This window comes from Aegilops tauschii, chromosome 5 (genome assembly GCF_002575655.3).
Source record: "Aegilops tauschii subsp. strangulata cultivar AL8/78 chromosome 5, Aet v6.0, whole genome shotgun sequence".
NCBI lineage: Eukaryota > Viridiplantae > Streptophyta > Magnoliopsida > Poales > Poaceae > Aegilops > Aegilops tauschii.
In genome coordinates this window covers 5,649,569-5,677,398 of record NC_053039.3, presented here as the reverse complement: position 1 = coordinate 5,677,398, position 27,830 = coordinate 5,649,569, and the positions used below count along the sequence as shown (strand labels likewise).

The following is a 27,830-nucleotide window of genomic DNA, read 5'->3' as shown; positions in this document are numbered from 1 at the left end:
CCGCGAGTAGAGCACTCCACTGCTCTGTTTTTCTGGCCAGCGAGGGGAGAGCTTTGTGGTGCTCTAGCTCACCTCCTATGAACATGAGGTGTTCGATGAAATGCCCGAGCCACACTACTTAAGCGTTCTCCTCTCCAAGCTCGACCTCCAAGCTCCATTTTCTTCGTGATTTGTCTAGGTTTAGCGGTCCGTCCATTTTCCTCCAAGCCACACTACGGCTGCACCGGCGCGTCGTAGCACTCCGCCTCTTTTTCGCCTCATAAGCAACAAAGGAAGACAGACGCCGCCTCTCCGGCTGCTCCGATGTCTAGCAGTACAGCCAGAGACGGGAGGCAATACAGATTCGGTCCATCTCTCAAGCCTCTAGAGAAGTTACCATACGAGAGGACCGTGGAGGAAAACGCGAAGATCTGTGAAACCCAAGTGAAGGACTTCTTTGAAATGCAAAGAGCTATGAAACATCCACCTCCGGAGGAGAAGATAGATCGGGTGAAAGTTCAACGCACTATCAATGCCCTGAATCGACCACCACCGCCTCTGCCGGATGACAACCATGTCCGTTGTCTTAAAAAGACATTGCCAGAAGCGCGCCGGTCGGGAACTACTTCAAGTGACAAAAGGTTAGCACAACGAAGAAGTGGGAAAAAAATCCCCAGCTCGGAGAACAGTATAACCAATCGTGCCCCCCGCTCAAGGTGTCTAGCGATATCGTCGCAAATCTGCCGGTGATGGTGCCCGGTACCAATCCTGGAGATTACCTGCCCGACGATGCACATTTTGGTACAATGGAGGTGGACGAATTTAGATACCAGTATGGGAAGCCTCTCGTCAAAGATGGAAGTCCTTCTCTAACAACGATGATGCGAAGATTCCATCAATGGTACATGAAAACCTGCAGCGAGTCTGGGAAGGATGCTTTGACAATGAGAATTAAAGATGACCACGACTTCATTGGACAAGATGTGTTAACTATTGTTTTTGACTAGTTTTTCCAGCTCTACAATCTAAAGGCCCTCGACAAATCACTCATGGCTTGCTACTGTCTATAAGTACTACTTTCTGTAATTATCCTCACTATATTATGCAGATTGAAGATCGTCGAATGGAGAAAAGCACAAATCTATGACATTGGGTTCATTAACCCAAATGTCATACATGAATTTATGGTTAAACACAATGTCTCAGAAACCGAGGACAACTTGCTAAAATCGTTGCTCAAAATACTCTTTCCTTACAACTTCAAGTGAGAGTTACTTTCCTATGCACATTCGGTTTCCTTATTACTCGAGCTTATAGTAATGTAACTGATGAGTTATGCATGCGTGCGTAGGTTCCACTTTATTCTCCTAGATATTAAGCTTGAGCGGGGAGAAGTAACCGTCTTAGACTCCAGACGAAAAGATCCCGAGCAGTATGCGGACATGACTCGAATGCTCGAGAAGTAAGTTCAATCGATCATTATCGCACCATATTGGCAACTTTGTTCATTTCCTGATATCAAGTAATTATTTTCTTTGTCTGGCAGGGTTTGGAAAGAGTTCACCACAATTTCTCCGGGACTGCCGACCGAGTTGCGATTTAAACACCCGAAAGTAAGTACTATTACCTAGTTCCGCGCATCTCCCATTGATTCTAGCTAGTTTCATCAATACCATTTAGCATGTTTGCTTATCAGTTTGATTGACCTCTATTTCTTGTAAAGTGCTTGTGGCAGGAAGCCGGGAATGATTTCTGTGGACACTACGTTTGCGAGTTCATCTACAACGTGACGACCTCTAATAAGCGGGGCTACTCTGAAAAAGAATATGAAGTGCGTAAGCAAAAATATTCACAATTTTATTTTATTACCATCATTTGTGTTGATCAGTTTCATTCATACACATGTATTGACCCTCTTCTTCAATTTAGCTCTAGCGGATGCGGGATGAACTCCTACCACATGATCGCATAAAAGCAATTCAAGAGGAATTGGCGGGATTATTTCTTGACCACGTCATCAATAAAACCGGAGAATACCATGTGAAACTTGACTTCAGATGTTAGGGATTGTAAGAGATCATATATTGTATCTAGCGGTGAAGACCGGGACCTCTACACTGGCGCCACACCGAGAGGCGGGCGCCGCTCATCTCTGCCGCCACTGGTGGCCGTGCATGCGCAAGAGAGCTATCTAGCTAGCTATAGCCAGATCACTCTCTGGTCTCCACAATAGAGAGCACGAGATGTGCGCCTGTTGTGCGCTGAAAATGAGCTGGGTTATCGATATGGTTGGGATGGCACTATGCCGCCGGCGTACAGCCTATATGGAGAAGACATTAGTGGCGTGTGGTTACATCCGCACAAGAAAATGCCGAGTGGGCAGGTACCAGAAAATGCTGAGTGGGCCACATTGCTATCCCAGGTGGGAGGGAAGAAAATTTCGAATAAATGCATCGCCCTTTACTATTAGACTATAAAAATGCTCTTCCGTTGCGACGGGAGAAGGAAAATCATGCTCCCCTAGTTCAATCTTTCAAGACCAAATCGTACTATACCATTAAGATATTGCCTCTCTCCTTCTCTTTGTCCCTAGGAGACATGTGCACCCTGTCATTGGGACATTTCAAGGAGCATCAGCCATATAAAGCATTTATCGATAATAAATTTAAAAAGTGCATGTATAAAGTGCTACACTTTCAATCATAAAATCATGGAGTAGCTTACCTCGATGAATTCAATTTTGGTTTACTAAGTCTCTTTTTCTCCAGGAGACATGTGCATCCCTTGGGACATAGACCAATACAAGGAAAAGTTGGAAAAAACCTATATTCACAAAAGCATTGCTTATAAATATCAAAATTACCTTTCCCGTTCATTCACCAAGTGCAAGGAGCCATTACCATCATCAGTTGAAATATTGTTGAGAGATTAAACTTACAAGGACATCGTACATTTATTTACATCAACAAAACAAATTGGTGAATAATAAACTAAGGTTTAATTAGTAGGTTACCAGATGTCCGTTAGTGACTAGGAAATTTCTTCTGACCTTGCATGCACGCCCGACCTATAAAGTTTAAAGTAAATTTTTTATATATATACATATGGAATCATAATAAGTAGATTGCGCATGTACCTTGCCAAAACATTATTTTTCTTTGAGGAGTGTGTATAGAATAATACCTTTCTTTAGAAAGTAAAGAATAATATAAGGCCAACTGAATATCAGTTGCCAAGCTTTATCTGCTAGCAAGTGTTTCATGTTCCAACACTTCCAAAATGGCCTTAAAACACATGCATTACACACTTCTGTTTGCAAGGGCACCATCTGCGAGAGCTTACAAAGCCGTAGATTATGAAAATTATTCTGGATCTGATGGGGAACAAGTGAACGTGTTGCTGAGGAAGGCTTGGCTTCATTGCCATTGTCACCCCATGTCCTCGATCCTCTGCAGGAAGCCTATGGGAACCACGCCAATGGGTTTGTGTTGTCTCCGTCGTTGCCATGCATCCTCACGACCGAAAGGAATCGGTGGCTGCTCGCTTCCAATCCTGCAGTGAGGTCGGCCATTTGTTGCACGGTCAATGACTTGCAGCTTGCAAAAGAGACGTACACCACGCATCCATTTGGATGGATGTCATCAAGCCTCTCTAGCTAGACACGTGGGTGTGTCGGTGCTGGCTTCATTGGAGGTTGAGCACCAACGAACGAGCCCACTGGAAACACGGACAGGAAGGTGAACGGTGCAGCGACACGCAGACGGGACAAAGAGAGGCTCATGGAGATCGCGATACTCATCCGGCAAAACACCTTCGTGGAGCAGCAATTGGGGCTACATGCCGCACCAGAGAGCGAGGATGATCGGATCGATGTCGGGCGAGAAAGTGTCCATTGGATCCGTCATGAGAGAAAGTGTCGATTGTATTAAATAGATTGCTAGTATGAGAAAATATCATTAATTCTTTTCTCGATTATCATTGGTGACTTGCATAGATGTAAAACGTATATTTCATATCGGCCTTGTATAAATAAATGGAGGGAGTACAGCCGATCGATCACGTAACAACCAAGCGGTCAGCTTGATAAGCTAGGGACAAACTTTCCATCGATCATGTAACAAAACAGGAAACTGCATGGAGTGCGGCAGAGTAGCGAGCGTACGAAGACGAGACCATAAATATTACATCCTTTATTTATTGATAGGTATAGATATATTATATTTTATCGACTCACTGTCACTCACAAGGTAGTTACACAACACAACGAGCGCAGCGCCCTCAGCGCATGCAAGCATTACTACCACGTGATAGGGTGCCGTGAACATTCAGCAGCATTCCAGCAGCTTGCTGGTCGTCCTAGGCTTCCAGCCTTCTCCTTATTTGGACAGGCAAGCCACCCTTCATCCTCAGGGTTATCGAAAGCGCGTGCTCTGGCACGCCGCCGCCGGCCTTATCGGCCATGACGTCGACCACAAATTCTTCGAGAACACTGGCGACAATGGACTTCATCTGCACGTATGCCATCTCCTTCCCAAGGCACGTCCTCGGTCCGGCGTGGAACACCGTGTACAGGAACGGGCTCACCGGCCGGAAAGCCCCATCGTCGTCGAGCCACCGCTCGGGCTTGAACTCGGCGCAGTCTGTGCCCCATATGGTGGCGAGCCGCCCCATGGCGTACGCATTGTATGTGATGGACCAGCCGGCACCGACGTGCGTGCCATCAGGGAGCGTGTCATCTGCCGCACATGTCTCGGAGGAGTCAATCGCCACCGGTGGGTAGAGCCTCATCGACTCGGTGAGCGCGGCGTGCAGGTACTGCATGCTCCGGAGATCATCGAACGTGAATGGATCGCCAGGGTGGGTGCCCGTTGTGAACCGAACCGAGCGGACCTCGTCGGCGATGCGTGCGACAACGTTCGGTCGGGACGACACGAGCCAGAAGAACCACGTCAGCGCGGAGGATGTCGTCTCGCGGCCGGCGAGCAGGAAACTGAGGACGATGTCCCGGAGCGCCTCGTCGCCGTGATCGCCGCTCGCCACGAGCCTTGACAGAAGGTCGCCTCTGTTGTTATTCCCAGACGAGCTTTGACGGCGGGCGCGGACGATGTCCATGGCGAACCCATGTACGTTGGCGATGGCCTTCCTCAGGCGGCGCTCTTTGCCGACATCGAGCCACCTCTTGATCTTCCAGGTGACCTCCAGCCACCGCTTAACGGTGAGTTCTTGCGCCTCGATGAAGGCACGCATGAAGTCTGACTTGCCGTCTGTCAAGACACCGTCGTCGGCGAGGGAGCACGGGTCGTGGCCGAAGGAGATCATGCAGACGGTATCGAACGCGAATCGCTCGAGCACGTCCTGCATGTCGAGAACCTTGTGGCCGCCGCTGGCCCCCGCGCGTCGCAGCAACGGCAGCAGCCTGTTTCTGACCTCGGACTGCACGGAATCGATGACGAAACCGCGGAGCGAGTGCGTGGTGAACTCACGGCTGGCGCTCTTGCGCTGCCAGAGCCATTGCTCCCCGTCGGAGTTGAAGATGCCGTGGCCGAGGAAGTCGCCCATGACGGGGATGGTGCTGTCGCCTTTGGGGTAGTTGGCGAAATTGGTGCGCAGGACGTGCTCGACGTCGGCCGGGTTGCCCGTGATGATGCAGGTGATCATCCCGGGAATCCAGAAGCCCATCCTCCTCTCCGGGCTGCCGATGATGAGGTCGGTCGACCAGTCGAGGAAGCGGTGGCGGTTCTTGAGGAACGCGTAGAGATGGCCGAGCAGCGGGTGGCTAGTGAGGCCATGGCTGCTCGGCTTCTTCTTGGCCAGAGTACGCCGCACGATGCGGTGGGAAATGTAGAGTATGGCAGGAAGCAGCAGGAGCAGGAGCATCTTGTTCTTCTCGTGTTGAACTATGGCTATATGAGTTGGATGGATGGAGGAGTATATGTAAGGCCCCGAACCGAGAGGTGTACCTTCTTTTCCTTCCCGGGTCGTCGCTCGTTTAGGCCCTAAAGCATCAATCAATTCACTAATTCGTGATGCAAAGCGAGCTAGAAACAAAGAAAGAAGCTCAACACAGTAGCAGCTAATTAAGCTACCTTCCCCCCTAAAAAAGAACTAATTAAGCTAGTACCTAGCTGCGATCCATCCATCAATTCTATCCTCTAGCTTACGGTTTATTCTAGAGTAACCCTTTCAATCAATTATTTACTAAATCACTAATTCATTAATACTCCTTGCAAAGATATGATGTTTCTTTGTATTTAGGGTAAAAATTTGTAGACCATTTAATGTAAAATCATTATTTTATGTGATAGGATAGTTCATACCTAACATTTTAATGGCTGGCCATGGTATTTCAATACAAGTTAATATTTTATAAATCAACTTTTTGAAAAGGAATGCCGATGGCGTTTCAATAAATTATTATTTTATGCTAGAAAAAATCTTGGTGAGCGAACTTTAATACGGTTCTTTGGGTTACCAACATGATCCAGTGACTACACTATTATTAAAAACGCTCTTATATTATAGGACGGAATGAGTATGTTATGTCAAGCTAGCCGCCACATATGACGTGTGAGTATACTTCTTATGTGCCTAGATAGAAAACGATATAAGTGCAGTTTGAAATTCCTCGATTACTTTGTTAATATGCTAGTTGTGCCGGCTTTTATTGTCTCTATGACCTGTCGTCATCCTCCATCGATTCAAGCCTCCATTTGTATTTATTATTTAGGAGTGTCTATTCCTAATCAGCTGACCTCAATTAGCTACCAGCATATTTGCGATATTGACTATTGATTATGTATTACTTAAGCCACATAGCCGCCCCCAACGTGTGAGTATGGGTATGTCTTACGTGTCTAGTTGGAAAATGTATCGGTACACTAGCATTCCTCGACTAATTCCAGTATCAACTAGTTTTGCCATATTCGCCCTACGACTGATGTAAGTCATGTATCAATTTAAGTGTTTATGTGTACTTTTTGTTTCTGAGTGTGCATTCGGAACTAAATTAACCTTAATTAGGTCATTGCATATTTGGGACTTAGACTACCGTTTTCATATTATTTCATGTCTTGAAAAGCTATAAAATAATAGAAATACATTCTGGTTTACTTAATTATTTAGTTGTGTTGGCTCTCTCTCTCTCTCCGAGTGGCTTCCCTTCGTCCTTTGCTCAGCAGCCAGGATATTTGCGGCTTTGACTACAGATTATATATTATTTCAAGCAACTTAGCCACCCCAGAGGTGTGACTATGTGAGTATATATGTCTTACGTACGTGCCTAGCTAGAAAATGTATCGGTACAATCTAGAATTCCTCGACTAATTCCAATATCAGCTAGTTGTGCCATATTCTCCATACGACTTATGTTAGTCGTGTATCGATTTAAGTGTTGACGTGTAATTATTTTTAGTGTCCTTTCCTATCTAAATTAACCTTATAATTAGCTAGGTACTCGCATATTGGGACTTAGACTACCGTTGTTATATTATTTCAAGCATGCTAGCCACCGGATATGAAGATATGACTGTACATACTTACGTGTCATGAATAGCTATAAAATAGTATGAATACATTCTCGCTTTCCTTGATCAATTACCTAATTATCTAGTTGTGTCGGTTTTTCCTCTCTCCATGGCTTACCTTCATCATCCATGGATTCAGGTCTCCATTGGTACATATTATTTTGTGTTGTTTATTACTAATCAACTTTCTTTTTTTGCATAATGACATGGAGTCTATTACTGGATTCTAATTCCTTCTCTAATGTTTAGAGGAAATGTCTGGCATGAAATTCAATTACTTGAAGAGTGATATTTTCACAGTAGGGTTGAGTATAGAGGAGGAGCAGAGGGTAGCTCATACAACTGGGAGATAGGCAAATTTCAAAAAAAAAATTAATATCTGGGATTACCAATCAGCAAAGACAAGATCTCTTCTAATGATTTTTTTCATTAAAAGGTAGAAAAGAAGTTGGACTCCTGGCAATGCAAACATTTCTCTTATGGAGGAAGAGATATATTGATCAATGCATGTTTATCAAATGTCCGTATGTACCTTCTTGTTTGCTACACTTTGCCTGTCAAAATATAGAAAAAAGCTGATACAATAAGAAATAACTTCTACTGGGATTAAGAAGAAGAAATTTCACATGGTCAGATGGGAACACCTATGCACCCCTAAAGATTATGGTGGTGTGGGCTTCACTGATATGAGAGTCAGAAACATTTGTTTACTGTCAAAGTGGCTGGAGGAGGCATCTATGAAGTACTCCATCTCTAAACTAATATAAGTTTTTTTAGATCACTAAATCAATTTCAAGCAATATCTGATATCCTTGAAGGACTCCCAGGAATGTCGTGGGGCTGCAATGTTAGTAGTGCTACACACACAGGACACCCACGTGAGTTTCATACGTTATAGATATTCAATCATACCGGAGCCCCAGGTCGATTATTGGTTGCCAGAAGGTCTTCTCTGCTTGGCAACTCAGGCCTATTCCAATGTACAGGTGCTTAGATGGAGTGCTAGCTGCATTAAAATGTTTATAGCAACTAAAGTCCCCAACGCATATGTGCTTGGTTTGATGATACAAAGCTTCCTTCATTTAATTGTTTGACAACAAAACTCTTCCATGCATAGGTAAACCTCTCTCATTTAAGTGTTTTGCATATATCCGCGTGCTTGGTGGTTCTTTGTGGGATTACCAGACTCCTCTCTCTCTCCTCTTAACTATCTTGCCACATCAGATTTTTCGCATATGTGGCAATGCTTAGCACATGTATACGGTGAAGCACTGGAGAGGGCCTTATTGATAGGTCAACATGGCCAGAAAGACAAATTAATGGTTGTCGACGCTTTGTGCTACTGTTTCTTTTGGACCTTCTCTCACTAGTAGAAAACTGGGCTTTGGTCACAGGGCAATATTCACATTAGTCCCGGTTCGTGCGGCCAGGGGCCTGCCGGGCCTCGTGGGGGCATTGGTCCCGGTTGGTGGGACAAACCGGGACCAATGGGCCACGCTCCTGGCCCACCACCCTTTAGTCCCAGTTCATACCACAAACCGGGACTAAAGGGCTGGTCCTAGTTGCGGCCAGTGTTTAGTCCCACCTCGCCAACCGAAGGGCGCTCACACCAGTTTATAAGTCCGTCCCTCTCTACCTTGTTGTGCTCCTCTTAAAGTGAAAATAGATGCCATTATACAGGGAATTTGACCTAAATTCACAGTAAATTTCATAGAAATTTATTGTGAATTTAGGTTTAATTTCCTCTATAAGCGCATCTATGTTCATTTTTTTATAGTAAATAAAATAAAAAAACCTTAATAAAATAAAATAAAATAAATAAACCTTAATAAAATAAAATAAAATAAACTATAGTAACTAAAATAAATAAACCTTAATAAATTAAATAAAAAGCAGCAGTAAAATAAATAAAAATAGCAGCAGTAAAATAAATAAAAATAAAATAATTAAAGTAAAATACATAAGTAATTCGAAATAAAATAAATAAGTTTTTTGTTGTAAGTAGAAACAAAACAAAACAAATAAAGCAAAAGAGAAAACAAAAAACAGAGAAAAAAATTATGCCACCTACTGGGCCACCACGGCCTGAATACGACTTGAAACTCGTCCGTGGGCCACGATTCGGGACCGCAGAAGGCCCAGTAGGCCCCACACGCAAAGAGAACGGTTAGGCCCGAAAGCCTGCAGTTGAGAGGAGCTCGAGAGGGTGGGCGCAGCAGCGCTTATAAACCACTCTCGAGCCCTCTCAACTAGCGAGGTGGGACTAAACTTTTGACGCGGGGCAGCACAAGGCCTTTGGTCCCGGTTGGTGCCACCAACCGGGACTAAAGGGGGCATTGGTCCCGGTTCCTGGCACGAACCGGGACCAAAGGCCTTTAGTCCCGGTTGGTGCCATGAACCGGGACCAAAGAGTTCCCTATATATACCCCATTGCCACAGCAGAGCACTCCACAGTGCTCTGTTTTTTCTGGCCGACGAGGGGAGGGCATTTGGGTGCTCTAGCTCACCTCCTATGCACATGAGGTGTTCGATGAAATGTCTGAGCCACACTAGTTAATCTTTCTCCTCTCGAAACTCGACCTCCGAGCTCCATTTTCCCCGAGATTTGTCTAGGTTTAGTGGTCCGTCACGTCCCGTCCCCGTCTTCACCGCCGTCGATTGCCCGCGCCGATCTCGTCGCCAGCACCACAGTGGTGAGCCTCTTGTTCTTATCTTCTTTCTGAAAGGAAAAAATATTACTTTAGATAGTTACTTGTCTAATTTTGTTACTTTTATTATTCCTTCTTATTACATAGTGCGATGGTTTTGGTATCTGCCCCCGTCGGCCCTCGTCCTGTCTATGATTCGGATGTGGTATATATTATCTTTTTATAACTATTTGGTTCATTTATTGTTTATGACAAATATACCGACCAACGTGACATAGATTTTATTTATCTACGAGGTGGTTGAACCGGAAATTCTAACCGACCCTATTGTCGAGAGGTTAAATTTAGTTGAAGAAGAAAACAATTACTTGAAGGAAAAAATAAAAAAAAATTGAGGAGGAGAAGATGATATTGGAGTTGCATGTTGCGGATGTCGTCGATGATCACAAGATCAAGATGGATGCAATGCGCTTGAAGATTAGAAAGATTAGAAAATATGCCATTCATACCGAGGCTTGGTATCATTATGCCGTTGGATCAATTGTTACCTTGGTTGCGATTATGATCACATTTGTTTTCGCATTGAAATGTTTTACATAGTTTCAATGTATGGTTTAATTAATTAGATGCTCTGGAGAGCTATACATATGTTGTTAGATGAGAACTATGTATGTACTTTGGTTTTAATGTGATGATGAACTTCTATTAATTTGGTCACTTAATTATCTATTCATGATGCTCTGTAATGGTTTTTGACACACTTAATTATATATAATGCACGCAGATGAACCGGCAATGGATGTACGTTGACAGACACACCTCCGAGTACATTAAGGGCGTGCATGATTTTCTCGAAGTGGCTGAGGCAAACAAGCAGAATGGTTTTATGTGTTGTCCATGCCCTATATGTGGGAATACGAAGTCTTACTCTGACCGGAAAATCCTTCACACCCACCTGCTTTACAAGGGTTTCATGCCACACTATAATGTTTGGACGAGGCACGGAGAAATAAGGGTTATGATGGAAGACGGCGAAGAAGAAGAGGACGATGACAACTATGTGCCCCCTGAAGACGGTGATGCTGCAACGGGGGAAGCTGCTGAAGATCAAGAGGAACCAGACGATGTGCCCAATGATGCTGCAAGGGGGGAAGCTGCTGAAGATCAAGAGGAACCAGTGCCCGATGATGATGATCTCCGCCGGGTCATTGTCGATGCAAGGACGCAATGTGAAAGTCAAAAGGAGAAGCTGAAGTTTGATCGCATGTTAGAGGATCACAAAAAAGGGTTGTACCCCAATTGCGAAGATGGCAACACAAAGCTCGGTACTGTACTGGAATTGCTGCAGTGGAAGGCAGAGAATGCTGTGCCTGACAAAGGATTTGAGAAGCTATTGAAAATATTGAAGAAGAAGCTTCCAAAGGATAACGAATTGCCCGACAGTACATACGCAGCAAAGAAGGTCGTATGCCCTCTAGGATTGGAGGTGCAGAAGATACATGCATGCCCTAATGACTGCATCCTCTACTGCGGTGCGTACAAGGATCTGAACGCATGCCCGGTATGCGGTGCATTGCGGTATAAGATCAGACGAGATGACCCTGGTGATGTTGACGGCGAGCCCCCAGGAAGAGGGTTCCTGCGAAGGTGATGTGGTATGCTCCTATAATACCACGGTTGAAACATCTGTTCAGAAACGAAGAGCATGCCAAGTTGATGCGATGGCATAGTGAGGACCGTAAGAAAGACGGGAAGTTGAGAGCACCCGCTGACGGGTCGCAGTGGAGAAAAATCGAGAGAAAGTACTGGGCTGAGTTGAAGCTGACCCAAGGAACGTATGGTTTGGTTTAAGCGCGGATGGCATTAATCCTTTCGGGGAGCAGAGCAGCAATCACAGCACCTGGCCCGTGACTCTATGTATGTATAACCTTCCTCCTTGGATGTGCATGAAGCGGAAGTTCATTATGATGCCAGTTCTCATCCAAGGCCCTAAGCAACCCGGCAACAACATTGATGTGTACCTAAGGCCATTAGTTGAAGAACTTTTACAGCTGTGGAATGGAAATGGTGTACGTGTGTGGGATGAGCACAGACAGGAGGAATTTGACGTGCATGCATTGCTGTTTGTAATCATGAATGATTAGAATGCTCTCAGTAACCTTTCAGGACAGACAAACAAGGGATACCACGCATGCACGCACTGTTTAGCTGACATCGAAAGTATATACCTGGACAAATGCAGGAAGAATGTGTACCTGGGGCATCGTCGATTTCTTCCGACCAACCATCAATGTCGAAAGAAAGGCAAGCATTTCAAAGGCGAGGCAGATCACCGGAAGAAGCCCGCCATGCGTACCGGTGATCACGTACTTGCTATGGTCAATGATTTACATGTAATCTTTGGAAAGGGTCCCGGCGGACTAGCTGTTCCGAATGACGCTGAGGGACACGCACCCATGTGGAAGAAGAAATCTATATTTTGGGACCTACCCTACTGGAAAGAGCTAGAGGTCCGCTCTTCAATCGATGTGATGCACGTGACGAAGAACCTTTGCGTGAACCTGCTAGGCTTCTTGGGCGTGTATGGGAAGACAAAAGAAACACCTGAGGCACGGGAGGACCTGCAACGTTTGCACGAAAAAGACGCCATGCCTCCGAAGCAGTATGAAGGTCGTGCCAGCTACGCTCTTACGAAAGAAGAGAAAGAAATCTTCTTTGAATGCCTGCTCAGTATGAAGGTCCCGACTGGCTTCTCGTCGAATATAAAGGGAATAATAAATATGCCAAAAAAAGTTCCAGAACCTAAAGTCTCATGACTGCCACGTGATTATGACGCAACTGCTTCCGGTTGCATTGAGGGGGCTTCTACCGGAAAACGTCCGATTAGCCATTGTGAAGCTATGTGCATTCCTCAATGCAATCTCTCAGAAGGTGATCGATCCAGAAATCATACCAAGGCTAAGGAGTGATGTGGCGCAATGTCTTGTCAGTTTCGAGCTGGTATTCCCACCATCCTTCTTCAATATCATGACGCACGTCCTAGTTCATCTAGTCGACGAGATTGTCATTCTGGGGCCCGTATTTCTACACAATATGTTCCCCTTTGAGAGGTTCATGGGAGTCCTAAAGAAATATGTCCTTAACCGCGCTAGGCCAGAAGGAAGCATCTCCATGGGCCATCAAACAGAGGATGTCATTGGGTTTTGTGTTGAATTCATTCCTGGCCTTAAGAAGATAGGTCTCCCTAAATCGCGGTATGAGGGGAGACTGACTGGAAAAGGCACGCTTGGAGGGGACTCAATAATATGCAGGGACGGATATTCTTGGTCTCAAGCACACTACACAGTTCTACAGAACTCTACCTTGGTGACCCCGTATGTCGATGAACACAAGAACAGTCTGCGCTCCAAACACCTGGAGCAGTGTGACGACTGGATTACATGTGAACACATCAGGACTTTTAGCAGTTAGTTGGAAACACGTCTCAGAGGTGACACCACTGTTTGCGATGAGTTGTACTCGTTGTCCAGGGGACCATCTTCGACTGTACTGACTTACAAAGGATACGAGATAAATGGGAATACATTTTACACGATCGCCCAAGATCAAAAGAGCACCAACCAAAACAGCGGTGTCCGCTTTGATGCAGCAACCGAGAGGGGAAAGGACACATATTATGGTTACATAATGGACATATGGGAACTTGACTATGGACATGATTTTAAGGTCCCTTTGTTTAAGTGCAAATGGGTCAATCTGTCAGGAGGCATGGTACAGGTAGACCCACAGTACGGAATGACAACAGTGGATCTGAACAATCTTGGGTACACTGACGAACCATTCGTCCTAGCCAATGATGTGGCACAGGTTATCTATGTGAAGGACATGTCTACCAGACCGAGGAAAACAAAAGATAAGGAAGCGAATACATCATACGATGAGCCAAAGCGCCACATAGTTCTTTCAGGAAAAAGGGACATTGAGGGAGTGGAGGGAAAGACAGACATGTGTGAAGATTATGAAAAGTTTCATGAAATTCCTCCCTTCAAAGTCAAGGCTGACCCAAGCATCCTGATAAACGATGAAGATTATCCATGGTTACGGCGCATAAGCAAATGACACAAGCGAAGAAAAAGTGAAGACTTTCTCCCGCAACTATTATGATGATACCATGCCAACTTTGTAACAGACGAGTATGATACCATTGTCCGTTTTGTACACGAAGTGCATCTAGTAATGAGGCTGTGGCCCCACGAGCACCTTTAGTACCGGTTCGTGGCTAGAGTTTCTTACTAAGCAGTTTTTAGTCCCAGTCGCTAGCTGAGAGGCACTAGGAGCGGTTTATAAGCCCTGAGTGCAGAGACGATGAAGAAGAGGCACAATGCTCACGTTGCTTAGCTTCAAGCCTTGAGGAATAAGGTAGACTGCATGGAGCTATGTGCAGTGCAGTCTACACTATTCTGAAAGGCTTGAAGCAAATCAACGAGCATTGCGCCTCTTTTTTATTTTTAATAACTTATTACAACTCCGGACATGTGTTCCGACAAAATAAAATAAACTTTAATAAAATTTATGAAACTAAAATTAACAAAGTATTTTCTGTTCAAAACATTATAAGAAACCTCTATTATTATTGAAACTAAAATCATATAAAATTGATGCAACTAAAATTATCGAAGTATTTTCTGTTCAAAATCATTAAAAGCAAAAAGAATTTTCATAAAGAACTTTTTTTGATAGAAACATTAATAGCAAAAAGAATTATCATAAAGTAAAATAAATAAGTAATTAGGAACAAAATAAAATAAAATAAATAAGTTTTTTGTTGTAAGTAGAAGCAAAACAAAATAAATAAAGCAAAAAAGAAAACAAAAAAAACTAAATACAGCAAAAAGAATTTTCACAAAAAACTTTTTTTGATAGAAACATTAATAGCGAAAAGAATTATCATAAAGTAAAATAAATAAGTAATTAGAAACAAAATAAAATAAAATAAATAAGTTTTTTGTTGTAAGTAGAAACAAAACAAAATAAATAAAGCAAAAAAGAAAACAAAAAAACTAAATACAGCAAAAAAAATTGTTGGGGCGTTGACCGCTGGGCCCTCCAACCCTCGGGTTTGCAAATACAGGCCCAGAAGGGCTAGAGGGCTCAACGGGCAGCGCGCCAAAGTTAGGCCCAGAAGCCTGCTATAGAGAGGAGTTCGATACAGCAGCCGCAGCGGGGCTTATAAACCACTCCGAGCCCGTCTCAACTAGCGAGGTGGGACTAAACTTTTGGCCGCGACGCGGGCAGCAAGAGGCCTTTGGTCCCGGTTGGTGCCACCAACCGGGACTAAAGGGGGCATTGGTCCCGGTTCGTGGCACCAACTGGGACCAATGCCCCCCCTTTAGTCCCGGTTGGTGCCACCAACCGGGACCAAAGGCCGCCGCTTTCCGCCCTTTGCGCTGCTGAAAAGAGGTCTTTGGTCCCGGTTGGTGGCACCAACCGGGACTAATGCCTACCTTTAGTCCCGGTTGGTGCCACGAACCGGGACTAAAGGCTTTGCTATATAAGTTCACACTTAGGAAATTTTCAGAGTTACCTAGCAGTTGCCGCCCCGACGACGCCGACGCCGCCAGGCTGCCCCGACGCTGCCCGCCGCCCCGACGGCGCCAGGCTGCCCCGACGCCGCCCGCCGCCCCCGCCGTCGCCGTCGCCCTCGCCCGTGCCTGTTGTCGCCGTCGCCGTTGCCCCCGCCCTCGCCGTCAGCCGCGCCCCTGCCCCAATGCGCGCCGCCCCGGCCCGTCCCCGTCGTCGCCGTCGCCCTGCCCCGCCCTTCGCCGCCGACGCCTCTGCCCCTGCCCCGACCACGCCGCCGTCGCCTCTGCCCCTGCCCCGACACGCCGCCGTCGCCTTGGTCAGAGCCTGCACTGCCCCCTAATTCCTCCATTTTTTTCTGCACATTTATATGCTTAATTATATGTATATGTATGAGTATATGTATGTGTGTATATCTGTTTATATGTCCTTTTTTTAGATTCTTTTTTTTGCATTTTCTCTGTGTATATGTATGTATATATGTTCTCTGTATATATATATGTTCATGTATATATGCAAAAGATAGATTTTTAGAAGTTAGGATTTTTTCTGTTCATAGATTTTTTTGGTGATATTAATTATTGTAGAATATGCAAATGTTTGTATATTCATATGAACAATGCATTAGGCAAAACCTTTACTTTTTTTCGAAATTTTCTATTTGAACATTTTTTTATGAATGAGAGGAAAAAGGAAAATAAGAAGAGGAAGAAAGGAGAAGAAGAGGAGAAATAAATAAGAAGAGGAAAAAAGAAGAAAAAGAAGAGAAGAAGAAGAAAGGAATAGAAGAGAAGAAGAAAAAATAGAAAAAATTATATTTTTCTTCTTCTCTCCTCTATTCCTTTCTTCTTCTCCTCTTTTTTTTTTTCTTCTTTTTTTTCGATCTTCTCCTCTATTCCTTTTCTTCTTCTCCTCTTTTTGTTTCTTCTTCGTTTTCTTATGTTTTATCGGGTCTGTCGTCGTCGATATACCCCTCTCCCGATAACTTCAACACGAGGGGGGATCGATATACCCCCTCCCCGATAATATTAGTTTCCCATGTACGTTCATTGTCGTTGTCGATATAACCCCCTCCCAATAACTTCAACACGTGGGGGGGGGGTCGATATACCCCCTCCCCGATAACATTATTTTCCCATGTATATATGTCATCGTTGTCGGTATATATAACTCCCTCCCAGATAACTTCGACATGATGGACGGTCGATATTTATACCCCCTCTCGACCATGATAACTTATACCACGGGAGCACCCCCCGGCCCTCTCGCTCGACCAAAACTCTCGATCACACCCAAACCGTAGAAAAAAAGGTGTCGGTCTCCTACCCCCTCCTGCCGCGCCCCTACCCTTGAAGCGTTGCTGAGGCCACCCCAAACCCGGAATAAGCTAGGTCTACGTTTGCACTAACCACCTGCTGTCATGTTTGTGTAATAATTGCCATGTTGTAATATTTGCAGAAACAATGGAGCATGAACGAGACGAGCAAGCAGAAGAGGTGTTGGGGGACATAATCTTAGCCGGAGGTCATATCTTGTCGTATCTTAATGACAATGATGTTCTGGAAGAACAGGGTGAAGAAGCAGGCTACGGTGATCGAAGAGTGGAGGAGGAAAGACATGATTATGATGGCTCCGGTGACCCAAAGCTGGTGCAAGAAGAAGCCCGAGGTGACGGCTCTGGTGACCGAACAGAGTCCGGCCAGGTAAATATATTAGTTAAGCCTTTGCTGACTAGCTAATTGATGCATTCATTGTTTTGGTATGTACACATATTAATTAACACTCGTCTTTCTTCTTTTTTCTAGCCCTCTGGATCGAGCACAACTGCGGTAAAGAGACGAGGCCCGAAGAGAAAGTTGCGCTCGGATGAAAGGTTTGAGATCACAGCAATCGCGCGCGACGGCCAACCGATTGAACCCATCCGGACAAAGGATGCATTTGCTGCTCAGTGCGGGGTTCTAGTTAGGGACAAGATCCCGATCAGCATCCACCAATGGTATAAGCCTAAGAAGGAAGACCCTGAGGTGTCTTATGTCAATGATATGCAGAAAGATGATCTTTGGACTGAGCTGAAGGCAAATTTCACCCTACCGCCAGAGGAGGATCCGGAGAAGCCAGTTAAAGAGCAATTAATCAAGTCTCATGCTCTTAAGAAGATGGCAGACCTATTTAGGAGGTGGAAGAATGAGCTAAAAACGTTTGTCGACAAAGAAGAGACACCCGAATTCATCGGCCGGTATGAGAAGATCAGAGATCACTGGCCCGCATTTGTGGCCCACAAGACATCGGAAAAGAGTAAGAAGATGTCAGGGACAAACAAGAAGAATGCTGCGAAGAAGAAGCTTCACCATCGCACGGGGTCAGGTGGCTACCTCAAAGCCCGACCTAAGTGGGCCAAGGCTGAGAATGATCTGCTTGAAAAAGGGATCGAACCACAGACAATGAACTGGACAGACCATTGCCGGACTTGGTTCTTCGGGGCTGGCGGAACCTTGGACCCTGTATCAGGGAGGTGCGTTTGGACGAACGAGCTTTTGAGAATACCAGTCAAGAAGATTCAGCAATATATCGATGCAGCGCAGGAAGGGACGTTCGTTCCAGACAAAGAGAACGACGAGCTCACAATGGCCCTCGGGAATCCTGAGCACCCTGGACGGACACGAGGCACGCCAGGCTCCGTTCCGTGGAAGGCTGGTTTTCCGGACGCAGGCGGTTACAAAATCCAGGAGAGGAGGAAGAAAATGGAGCAGACCCAAATTCAGAAGCTGCACGAAAGGGTTCAAGCGCTAGAGGAACGAGACAGCAATCGACATGCCGAAACTACCCCCGAAGCTACCCCGCCATCTCAGCGGAGAAGCAGCGTGGCTTCCACCGAGCTGCTTCAGCTGGAGCATGTCTTGACGGCTCCTGCTAGCTACCCCGTGGATGCTATCACGGAGTCTCAACATTGCCCCTTATGGCGCAATGGCAGAACATCAAAGTCAAGGTGGCTGTTGGCTCTGTTTTACCTCCTGAACCCGGCGCAACCTACCATTGCCGGCCGATTCCAGAAGGATATGCAAGGGTGATGGTGGATGAAATAACGGAGGGATTTGAGGACCTCCAGCTTGACCACCCTACCGGTGAAGGGGAGACTCGGCTGGGTTTAGCTCTGAACACTCCGTGCCTATGGCGGAAGGAGCTCATCAACCTTCCGAACTGGACGGCTTCGGCGAGTAAAGGCAGTCCGCCTCCTCCTCCGCCTCCTCCTCTGGCGAGTGATCAGGACACTCAGCCTCCTTCTCCGGCGCGTGGCGGCACTCCGCCTCCTCCTCCGCCTCCTCCTCCGGCGAGTGATCAGGGCACTGAGCCTCCTTCTTCGACGCGTGGCGGCACTCCGCCTCCTTCTCCGTCTGCGCCGGCGCACCAGAGCAGCCAGCCTCCTCCTTCTCCGCCTCGTCAGCAAGGGCGGAAGAGACCCGCCGCCGCTGCGGCTGCTTTGGCGCGTCGTAGTCCTTCTCCTCCGCCTCGTAAGCAAGGAAAGAAGACAGCCGCAGCCGCTCCGTCTGCTGCCGGCGTCTAGCAGTACAGCTGCCAGAGGTGGGAGGCAATACAGATTCGTTCCTTCTCTGAAGACTCCAGAGAAGTTACCATACGAGAGGACCGAGGAGGAAACCAGGAAGATCGTGTGAGCCGAAGTGACAAACTTCTTTGAAGGGGTGAAAGCAAAGAAACATCCACCTCCGGAGGAGAAGGTAGATCCGGTGAAAGCAAAGCGCACTCTGGCTGCCCTGACAAAACCACCAAAGTCTCCGCCGAGAGGCAACTATGAGCGCATTCTTGCAAAGACATATGCTGAAGCGGAGCGGTCAGGAAGTACTGTCAGTGATCAAAGGTTAAAAGAACGACGAGCTGGGAAAAAAATTGCCCATCTTGGCGAACAAGCGAACCAATCGTGCCCCCCGCTCAAGGTGTCAAAAGACATCATCGCTAATGATCCGAGGATGGTGCCCGGTTATAGCAATCTTGGAGATTACCTGCCCGACGATGTACATTATGAAATCATAGAGGTGGACGAATACAAATACCATTACGGGAAGCCTCTCGTCAAAGATGAAAGATCTCTAACAACGATGATGCGAAGATTACATGATTGGTACATGAAAACCTGCAGAGAGTCTGATGGGACGAGTACTTTGATGCTGAGAGTTAAACCGGAGCATGACCTCGTTGGAATTGAACTGCTGAATGTTCCATTTGAGGATTTCTTCCAGTTTTACAATCAAAAGGCCCTTGATAAAACAATGATCACTTGCTACTGTCTATAAGTAGTACTAGTTCTATCATTAAGTCTCTCTATATAGGTCAACTCTTTCATTGCATGTATTTATAATTATCCTCACTATATTATGCAGATTGAAGATCGCCGAATTGAAGAAAAGACAAATCGGTGATATTGGGTTCATTAACACAAATCTCATAGATGCGTATACGGTTGAAAAATATCCCAAAGAAGCCAAGGCCAACTTGCTACAATCATTGGTATTAAATCAAAACAAAGATATAACACTCTTTCCTTACAACTTCAAGTGAGTGTTACTGTCTTGTGCATATTCGGTTTCCCTTATTAGTCCAGGTTATGGTAATGTAATTGATGACTTATGCATGCATGCACAGCTTCCACTATATTCTCTTAGATATTAAGCTTGAGCAGGGAGTAGTAACCGTCTTAGACTCGAGACGAAAAGATCCCCAGGACTATGCGAACATGACTCAAATGCTCGAGAAGTAAGTTAAATCGATCATTATCCACCATATCAGCAACTTTGTTCATTTCCTGATATCAAGTAATTGTTTTCTTTGTCTGGCAGGGTTTGGAGAAAATTCACCACAAAAGCTCCGGGACTGCCGAAGAAGCTGCAATTTAAACACCCGAAAGTAAGTACTATAGTAGCATGTTCCGCGCATCTCCTAGTGATTCAAGTGCTAGTTTCATCAATACCATTTAGCATGCTTGCTTATCAGTTTGATTGACCTCTATTTCTTGTAAAGTGGTTGTGGCAGGAACCCAGGAATAATTACTGTGGATACTACGTTTGCGAGTCCATCCGCTACGAGACCTGTGAGCGGGGCTACACTGAAGAACAATATGAAGTGCGTAAGCAATAATATTCACAATTTTATTTTATTACCATCATTTGTGTTGAGTTTCATTTATACATATATATATGTATTGACCCCCTTCTTCAAATTAAATGTTTCGGAAGCGGGACGAACTCCTAGCACCAGATCGTACGCGAGGAATTCAAGAGGAATTGGCGGCATTCTTCCTTGACCACGTGACCGCTGAAAACGGAGAATACTATATGGACCCTGTGTTCTTACAATTTAATTAGGAGATTGTATTGTAAGAGATAATTATTGTATATATGTAGCCGGTAGTGTCGGATAGATATACGAGAACTTGTTGTTCGACCAATCTCTCGGAGAAGGAGAGGTGGTCGATATCACTTCTCTCTGTATGCATATGTTCATGACGATCTTCTGTTTCCTTCATTTGATTACTAGCTAGCGTGTCTAGTCCTCTCCATACGTATATAGTACGTAGCGTTGACCAAGCACGGAGATAAGAGAGGACACTTCTCTCTATTAATTAGCTAGCTAACACAATATATGAAACACCTAAATTAACCCCCCACCCCCCCTTCAAAAAAAACAAAAACCCCAGCCCCTGAAAAGCTGACGCGTGGATGCCTATTGGTCCCGGTTGGTGACACCAACCGGAACAAAAGGCCCTGCCTATTGGTCCCGGTTGGTGGCACCAACCGGGACCAAAGGCCCCCTGCCTGGGCTGGCAGCAGCGGCCACGTGGAGGACCTTCTGTCCCAGTTCGTGTAAGAACCGGGACTAAAGGGTTAGGGCTTTAGTAACGACCCTTTAGTCCCGGTTCGAAAACCGGGACAAAAGGCCTTTACAAACCGGGGTAAAAGCCCCTTTTCCTACTAGTGATCTCCAGAAGGAATACGAGGGAGGCTGCTTGTGAACTGGTCAAGAGGGAGCTAATCAAACACTACTTAAACATGAACTGAGCGGTCAAAGGCGCCGGCTGGTGTGCATGTGGTGCAATTGTATATATTGCCATTAGCAACTAGCAGGCCCGGATGACGGTGTCAGTATGGGTAATTACATGCCTGTCTAGCTAGAAAATGGTATAGATAAAGTCTGAGATTCCTCGATTACTTGCTTAATAAGCTATTTGTGTGCGTAATATATATATATATTATGTCAAGCAAGCTAAATGCCCCACATGACAGTTGTGAGTGTATGTCTTACCGCGCGTAGATTGAAAACAATATAAGTGCAGTTTAACATTCCTTGACTTTTCCATAATATGCTAGTTGTGTCAGCTTTTATTCTTAGTACGACTTGTCTTTGTCGGACATCGGTTCAAAGTCTCCACTTTACTTATTATTTTGGACTGCCCATTCCTAATCAACTTCTCCTTAATTAGGTACTTGAAGATTTGCAGTGTCGACTACCGATTATATAATACTATTCATCAACTCATGCAGTTGCACGGGCTATAAATTTGTGTATATCATTATGATGAAAATTCATATTATTGATAATAATTGAATGAACTTTGTGAAGAAGAAAAACAAAGATATGTATACATGAACATTATTCATTCTTATAGTTTCCCTTATATTATGGAAGTCCACGAATTCCCTCATGTCTATTGAAAATTCAATTACTCATAATATACATGCTGATATTTTAAACACCTAACCAAGTTGTATATATATATATATATATATATATATATATATATATATATATATATATATATATATAATTGTGCACGGGGCTCTTCTTTTGGACCCTATACTTGTGCACGGGCAGTCAGAGCCGCGCGCCACGGCCACACCTTGCAGGGCAGAAGAGGGAAGCCGAAGAGAAGCCGAAGCGCAAGACAACCGAGGCAACGCCAAGACCAGAAACACAGGAGAGCAAAGGGGCAAGGTGGACTCCCCCGGCAAGAGCCTTGCCGGGGCGGCCTCCGCGGCCCCGGCAAGAGCCTTGCCGGGGCAACTTGCCTGATGCCAGTAGAGCAGGCCACCCTTGAGCCCGTGGGTTCCAACACCAGCCAACCAACTACATTGGAACCAGGGCTCGGGATGCGCCTCTGTGGTGGCATGCAACTCTTCGTCAAGATCATAAACATGTGAGATCAGATGAGGACCAGAAGACGGCGACCCTCGGCGAGATGCCAGCCGAGGGAATCCACAAGAGCCCCGGCAAGCGCCTTGCCGGGGACGACTGCAACGCCACGGCAAGACCCTTGCCGGGCCCCCGGCAAGGCCCTTGTCGAGGACATCGGCGGGGCCACAGCCAGGCCCGCGTCGACCAAGACTCCGCCGCCGTTCGCATGCAGCTGCCAGCCCAACCAGCTGGGTAGGCACCTGTGTGGCAACATGCGGCTTCCAGGCCAACTCAGCAAGCACCTACGTGGTGGCATGCAGATCTTTGTGAAGGCTCCACCACCGCGCCACCTCAGCAGCCTGCCTGCCTACATGGCACCGCACGCATCGCTAGCCTAGGCACATGTCGAAGCGAGGCGGAGCGGCGACGGACGGGACGGGCCTCGTTCCCATCCCTAATAAAGCTAATGGACACCTAAGTAGCGCATTTAATGCGCTTTGTCTTGTAACGCCGGGCGATAAGCTCGCGCACTGTAGACCTTTCCACCTCATGTGTGCCACTGTGGCGACCCCGTTTGCCTATAAAAGGAGGCCCGAGGCGACCAGGAGAGGGATTCGGCTCTTTTGGGCAAGTTACACCCCGTAGCTAGCTCAAGAACACAAGAGCACTCAATACATCCACCAAAGCAGGACTAGGGTATTATGCATCCTCGCGGCCCGAACCTGGGTAAACGATCTGTGTGCTTCCTGTTAGACCTGCTCTTCTCACAACCCCGCGCCCCGTCAACCGTAGTAGGGATTCCTGTGATCCCATAGGTGTCGTTTTCCTCGACATCTTTGGCGCGCCAGGTGGGGGGTGCGCAGATGTGGAAATCTGGTCTGATCGGAGTAGCGGCTCCATCGTGGCCGTCGTTCGAAGGAGGGAGACGACCAAGCTTGGCGGCACCATCTGCAGATGCGATGGACGCCCATGCAACGACAGAAAAGCTAAGTCACGCCAAACTTTAAATATTTCCTTTTTATATAAGGTTATTATCCTCGAAGGTCCTGCCCTATGTATGGAAAACCTGCACACAAGGGGGCCCTTCCGCGATTGGCAGCGCCCTTACTCTGTTTCGAGTCCGCTCAACAGCTTAAGCGGCCGCGTCGAGAACGGCACGGTAGCCTTCCGCAATTGGCAACGCTCTCGTTTCTGACTCGAGTCAAGCTCGACAGTTCGAGCGGCCGCTTTGAGAGCGGTAAGGTGGTTCGCCTGGCAGCAAGCACACCCGACAGGCCATTGGGGATCCGTCCCCGAGGAGCCGCCCTGGGTTTACGCGCCGGCAAGCCTGCCCGATTAGCGTAGGGTGAACATACAAAGGGGGGATTGAACAGGAAAGTAACATGCATAATATCAGAAGTACTGCAGAGTTATATTACATCCATTGTTGCTGCGGTTCTAACTAAAGATAGAAATTGTCTTGGTCATGAATATGCAGCAGTGATGAGAAACGGGGTGCCTAATCCCGAACGCTGGCCCTCCACCCTCTCGATTCCGTCGATGCAGCTGACGATGGGCATGATACGCTCCTTGAGCGCCGCGAGGTTAGCACCCTCCCGCAAGCTCTCCAGCGCGGCGTCGAAGTCGACGTCGGGGTTCCAGTATGCCACCTTGGTGAGGACCTTGGTCATGGCACCCCGGCAAAGCCTCCGGGACACGTCGGCCAGAGAGGCCGCCCGATTGGAGTGCAACTGCTCCAGGGCCCCGAGGTCACCCTCGAAGAATAGGGTCAGCCTGGCGTTGGAGGTCGTGCTGCGAAATGGGGCGTACCTCACGTTTGGCATACCCACGGTGGCCAGCTGCGTGGTGATCCTGCCGGCGACGTCCTCGAGGCGGCTGATCCAGTGATTCTCGCCATCCACAAAATCCTTGTGGTTGGCGGCTTCGTTCTTCCGCTGCGGCTTCTCGGCCTCTAGATCCTTGGCCAGGGTCTCCTCCCGAGACCTGGCCTCTGAGAGCATCTCCTCAAGGCCCTCTAGCTTCAGCTTAAGGTCTTTGATGGAGTTGTTGACCTCCGAGAGCTCCTCGGCCCTACTAACGGCCGCGTCCTGCGCCTCTGTCAGGGCGCCGTTGAGCGTGTCCTTCTACTTGGACAGCTTCAGGGCCTGGTCCTTCAACTCGTCCCGCTCCACCTCCAGCTCCTTCACCCTGCCGGCGTGAACTAGAGCCTGGGCATCGAGCGCCTCTCTGTGCCTCTGCTCCAGCTCTTGGGTCCGCTGCACGATGAGCTTCTCCACCTCCTCGTCCTTGCCGCGGAGCGTTGCGGCAAGCTTCTCCTCACGCGCGGCAAGGTCCTCCTCCTAGGAGTTTAGCGTGGCCTGGTGCTGGGTCCGAGCGGCCTCAGTTGCGGCGGCCAAGCTCTCCGCCGTCTCCTGGGCCTTCTCGATGTCGGGCCGCTTCATGGTGAGCTCCACGTCGTGCTTGGCCAGCTCACCCTGGGCGACCTTCATCTCCTCACAAGCCTGGCGGAACCAAGTCTGCGTCTCGGCAGCGCGCACCTTGAGGTCTGATACGTCTCCAACGTATCTATAATTTTTGATTGCTCCATGCTATATTATCTTCTGTTTTGGACATTATTGGGCTTTATTATTCACTTTTATATTATTTTTGGGACTAACCTATTAACCGGAGGCCCGGCCCAGAATTGCTGTTTTTTGCCTATTTCAGAGTTTCGCAGAAAAAGAATATCAAACGGAGCCAAAAACCTAATTCCACCGCCGCAACCTTCTATACCCACGAGATCCCATCTTGGGGCCTGTGCCGGAGCTCCGCCGGAGGGGCATCCATCACGGAGGGCTTCTACATCAACACCATAGCCTCTCCGATGAAGTGTGAGTAGTTTACCTCAGACCTTCGGGTCCATAGTTATTAGCTAGATGGCTTCTTCTCTCTTTTTTGATCTCAATACAATGTTCTCCCCCTCTCTCGTGGAGATCTATTCGATGTAATCTTCTTTTGTGGTGTGTTTGTTGAGACCGATGAATTGTGGGTTTATGATCAAGTTTATCTATGAACAATATTTCAATCTTCTGAATTCTTTTATGTATGATTGGTTATCTTTGCAAGTCTATTCGAATTATCAGTTTGGTTTGGCCTACTAGATTGATCTTTCTTGCAATGGGAGAAGTGCTTAGCTTTGGGTTCAATCTTGCGGTGTCCTTTCCCAGTGACAGTAGGGGCAGCAAGGCACGTATTGTATTGTTGCCATCGAGGATAACAAGATGGGGTTTTTATCATATTGCATGAATTTATCCCTCTACATCATGTCATCTTGCTTAAGGCGTTACTCTGTTCTTATGAACTTAATACTCTAGATGCACGCTGGATAGCGGTTGATGTGTGGAGTAATAGTAGTAGATGCAGGCAGGAGTCGGTCTACTTGTCTCGGACGTGATGCCTATATACATGATCATACCTAGATATTCTCATAACTATGCTCAATTCAGTCAATTGCTCAACAGTAATTTGTTCACCCACCGTAAAATACTTATGCTCTTGAGAGAAGCCACTAGTGAAACCTATGGCCCCCGGGTCTATCTTCATCATATTAATCTTCCAACACTCAGTTATTTCCGTTGCCTTTTACTTTGCTTTTATTTTACTTTGCATCTCTATCATAAAAATACCAAAAATATTATCCTATCATATCTATCAGATCTCACTCTCGTAAGTGACCGTGTAGGGATTAATAACCCCTTATCACGTTTGTTGCGAGGATTTATTTGTTTGTGTAGGTGCGAGGGACTCGCGCGTAGCCTCCTACTGGATTGATACCTTGGTTCTCAAAAATTGAGGGAAATACTTACGCTACTTTGCTGCATCACCCTTTCCTCTTCAAGGGAAAACCAACGTAGTGCTCAAGAGGTAGCAAGAAGGATTTCTGGCGCCGTTGCCAGGGAGGTCTACGCAAAAGTCAACATACCAAGTACCCATCACAATCCCTTATCTCCCGCATTACATTATTTGCCATTTGCCTCTCGTTTTCCTGTCCCCCACTTCACCCTTGCCGTTTTATTCGTCCTCTCTTTTTCGTTTGCCTCTTTTTGCCCGTCTCTTGTTTGCTCGTGTGTTGGATTGCTTATTTGTCACGATGGCTCAAGATAATACCAAATTATGTGACTTTACCAATACCAACAATAATGATTTCCTTAGCACTCCAATTGCTCCTCTTACCAATACTGAATCTTGTGAAATCAATGTTGCTTTGTTGAATCTTGTCATGAAAGATCAATTCGCCGGCCTTCCTAGTGAAGATGCCGCTACTCATCTAAATAGCTTCGTTGATTTGTGTGATATGCAAAAGAAGAAAGATGTTGACAATGATATTGTTAAATTAAAGCTATTTCCTTTTTCGCTTAGAGATCGTGCTAAAGCTTGGTTTTCGTCTTTGCCTAAAAATAGTATTGATTCTTGGAATAAGTGCAAAGATGCTTTTATCTCTAAGTATTTTCCTCCCGCTAAGATTATCTCTCTTAGAAACGATATTATGAATTTTAAGCAACTTGATCATGAACATGTTGCACAAGCTTGGGAGAGGGTGAAATTAATGATACGTAATTGCCCTACTCATGGTTTGAATTTGTGGATGATTATACAAAAAATTTATGTCGGATTGAATTTTGCTTCTAGAAATCTTTTAGATTCGGCCGCGGGAGGCACTTTTATGGAAACCACTTTAGGAGAAGCTACTAAACTCCTAGATAATATTATGGTTAATTATTCTCAATGGCACACTGAAAGATCTACTAATAAAAAAGTGCATGCGATAGAAGAAATTAATGTTTGGAGTGGAAAGATGGATGAACTTATGAAATTATTTGCTACTAAGAGTGTTTCTTCTGATCCCAATGATATGCCTTTGTCTACTTTGATTGAGAAT

General features: G+C 46.2%; 1 protein-coding gene and 1 pseudogene across 1 annotated transcript; one reads left to right on the top strand and one right to left on the bottom strand.

The window, feature by feature from the left end:
• Positions 1-3,741: 3,741 nt before the first annotated feature.
• Positions 3,742-6,086, bottom strand: LOC141022256 (cytochrome P450 CYP94D108-like). The gene has a single exon (XM_073498569.1). It carries the CDS (start codon positions 5,854-5,856, stop codon positions 4,336-4,338), a length of 1,521 nt encoding a protein of 506 aa, XP_073354670.1. The 5' UTR covers positions 5,857-6,086; the 3' UTR covers positions 3,742-4,335.
• Positions 6,087-16,607: 10,521 nt separating this feature from the next.
• Positions 16,608-22,078, top strand: LOC141022247 (uncharacterized; annotated as a pseudogene).
• Positions 22,079-27,830: the final 5,752 nt, after the last annotated feature.

Coding starts and splice junctions, on each gene's coding strand:
- LOC141022256 (XM_073498569.1), bottom strand. CDS start 5,856: ATGCTCCTGCTCCTGCTGCTTCCTGCCATACTCTACATTTCCCACCGC.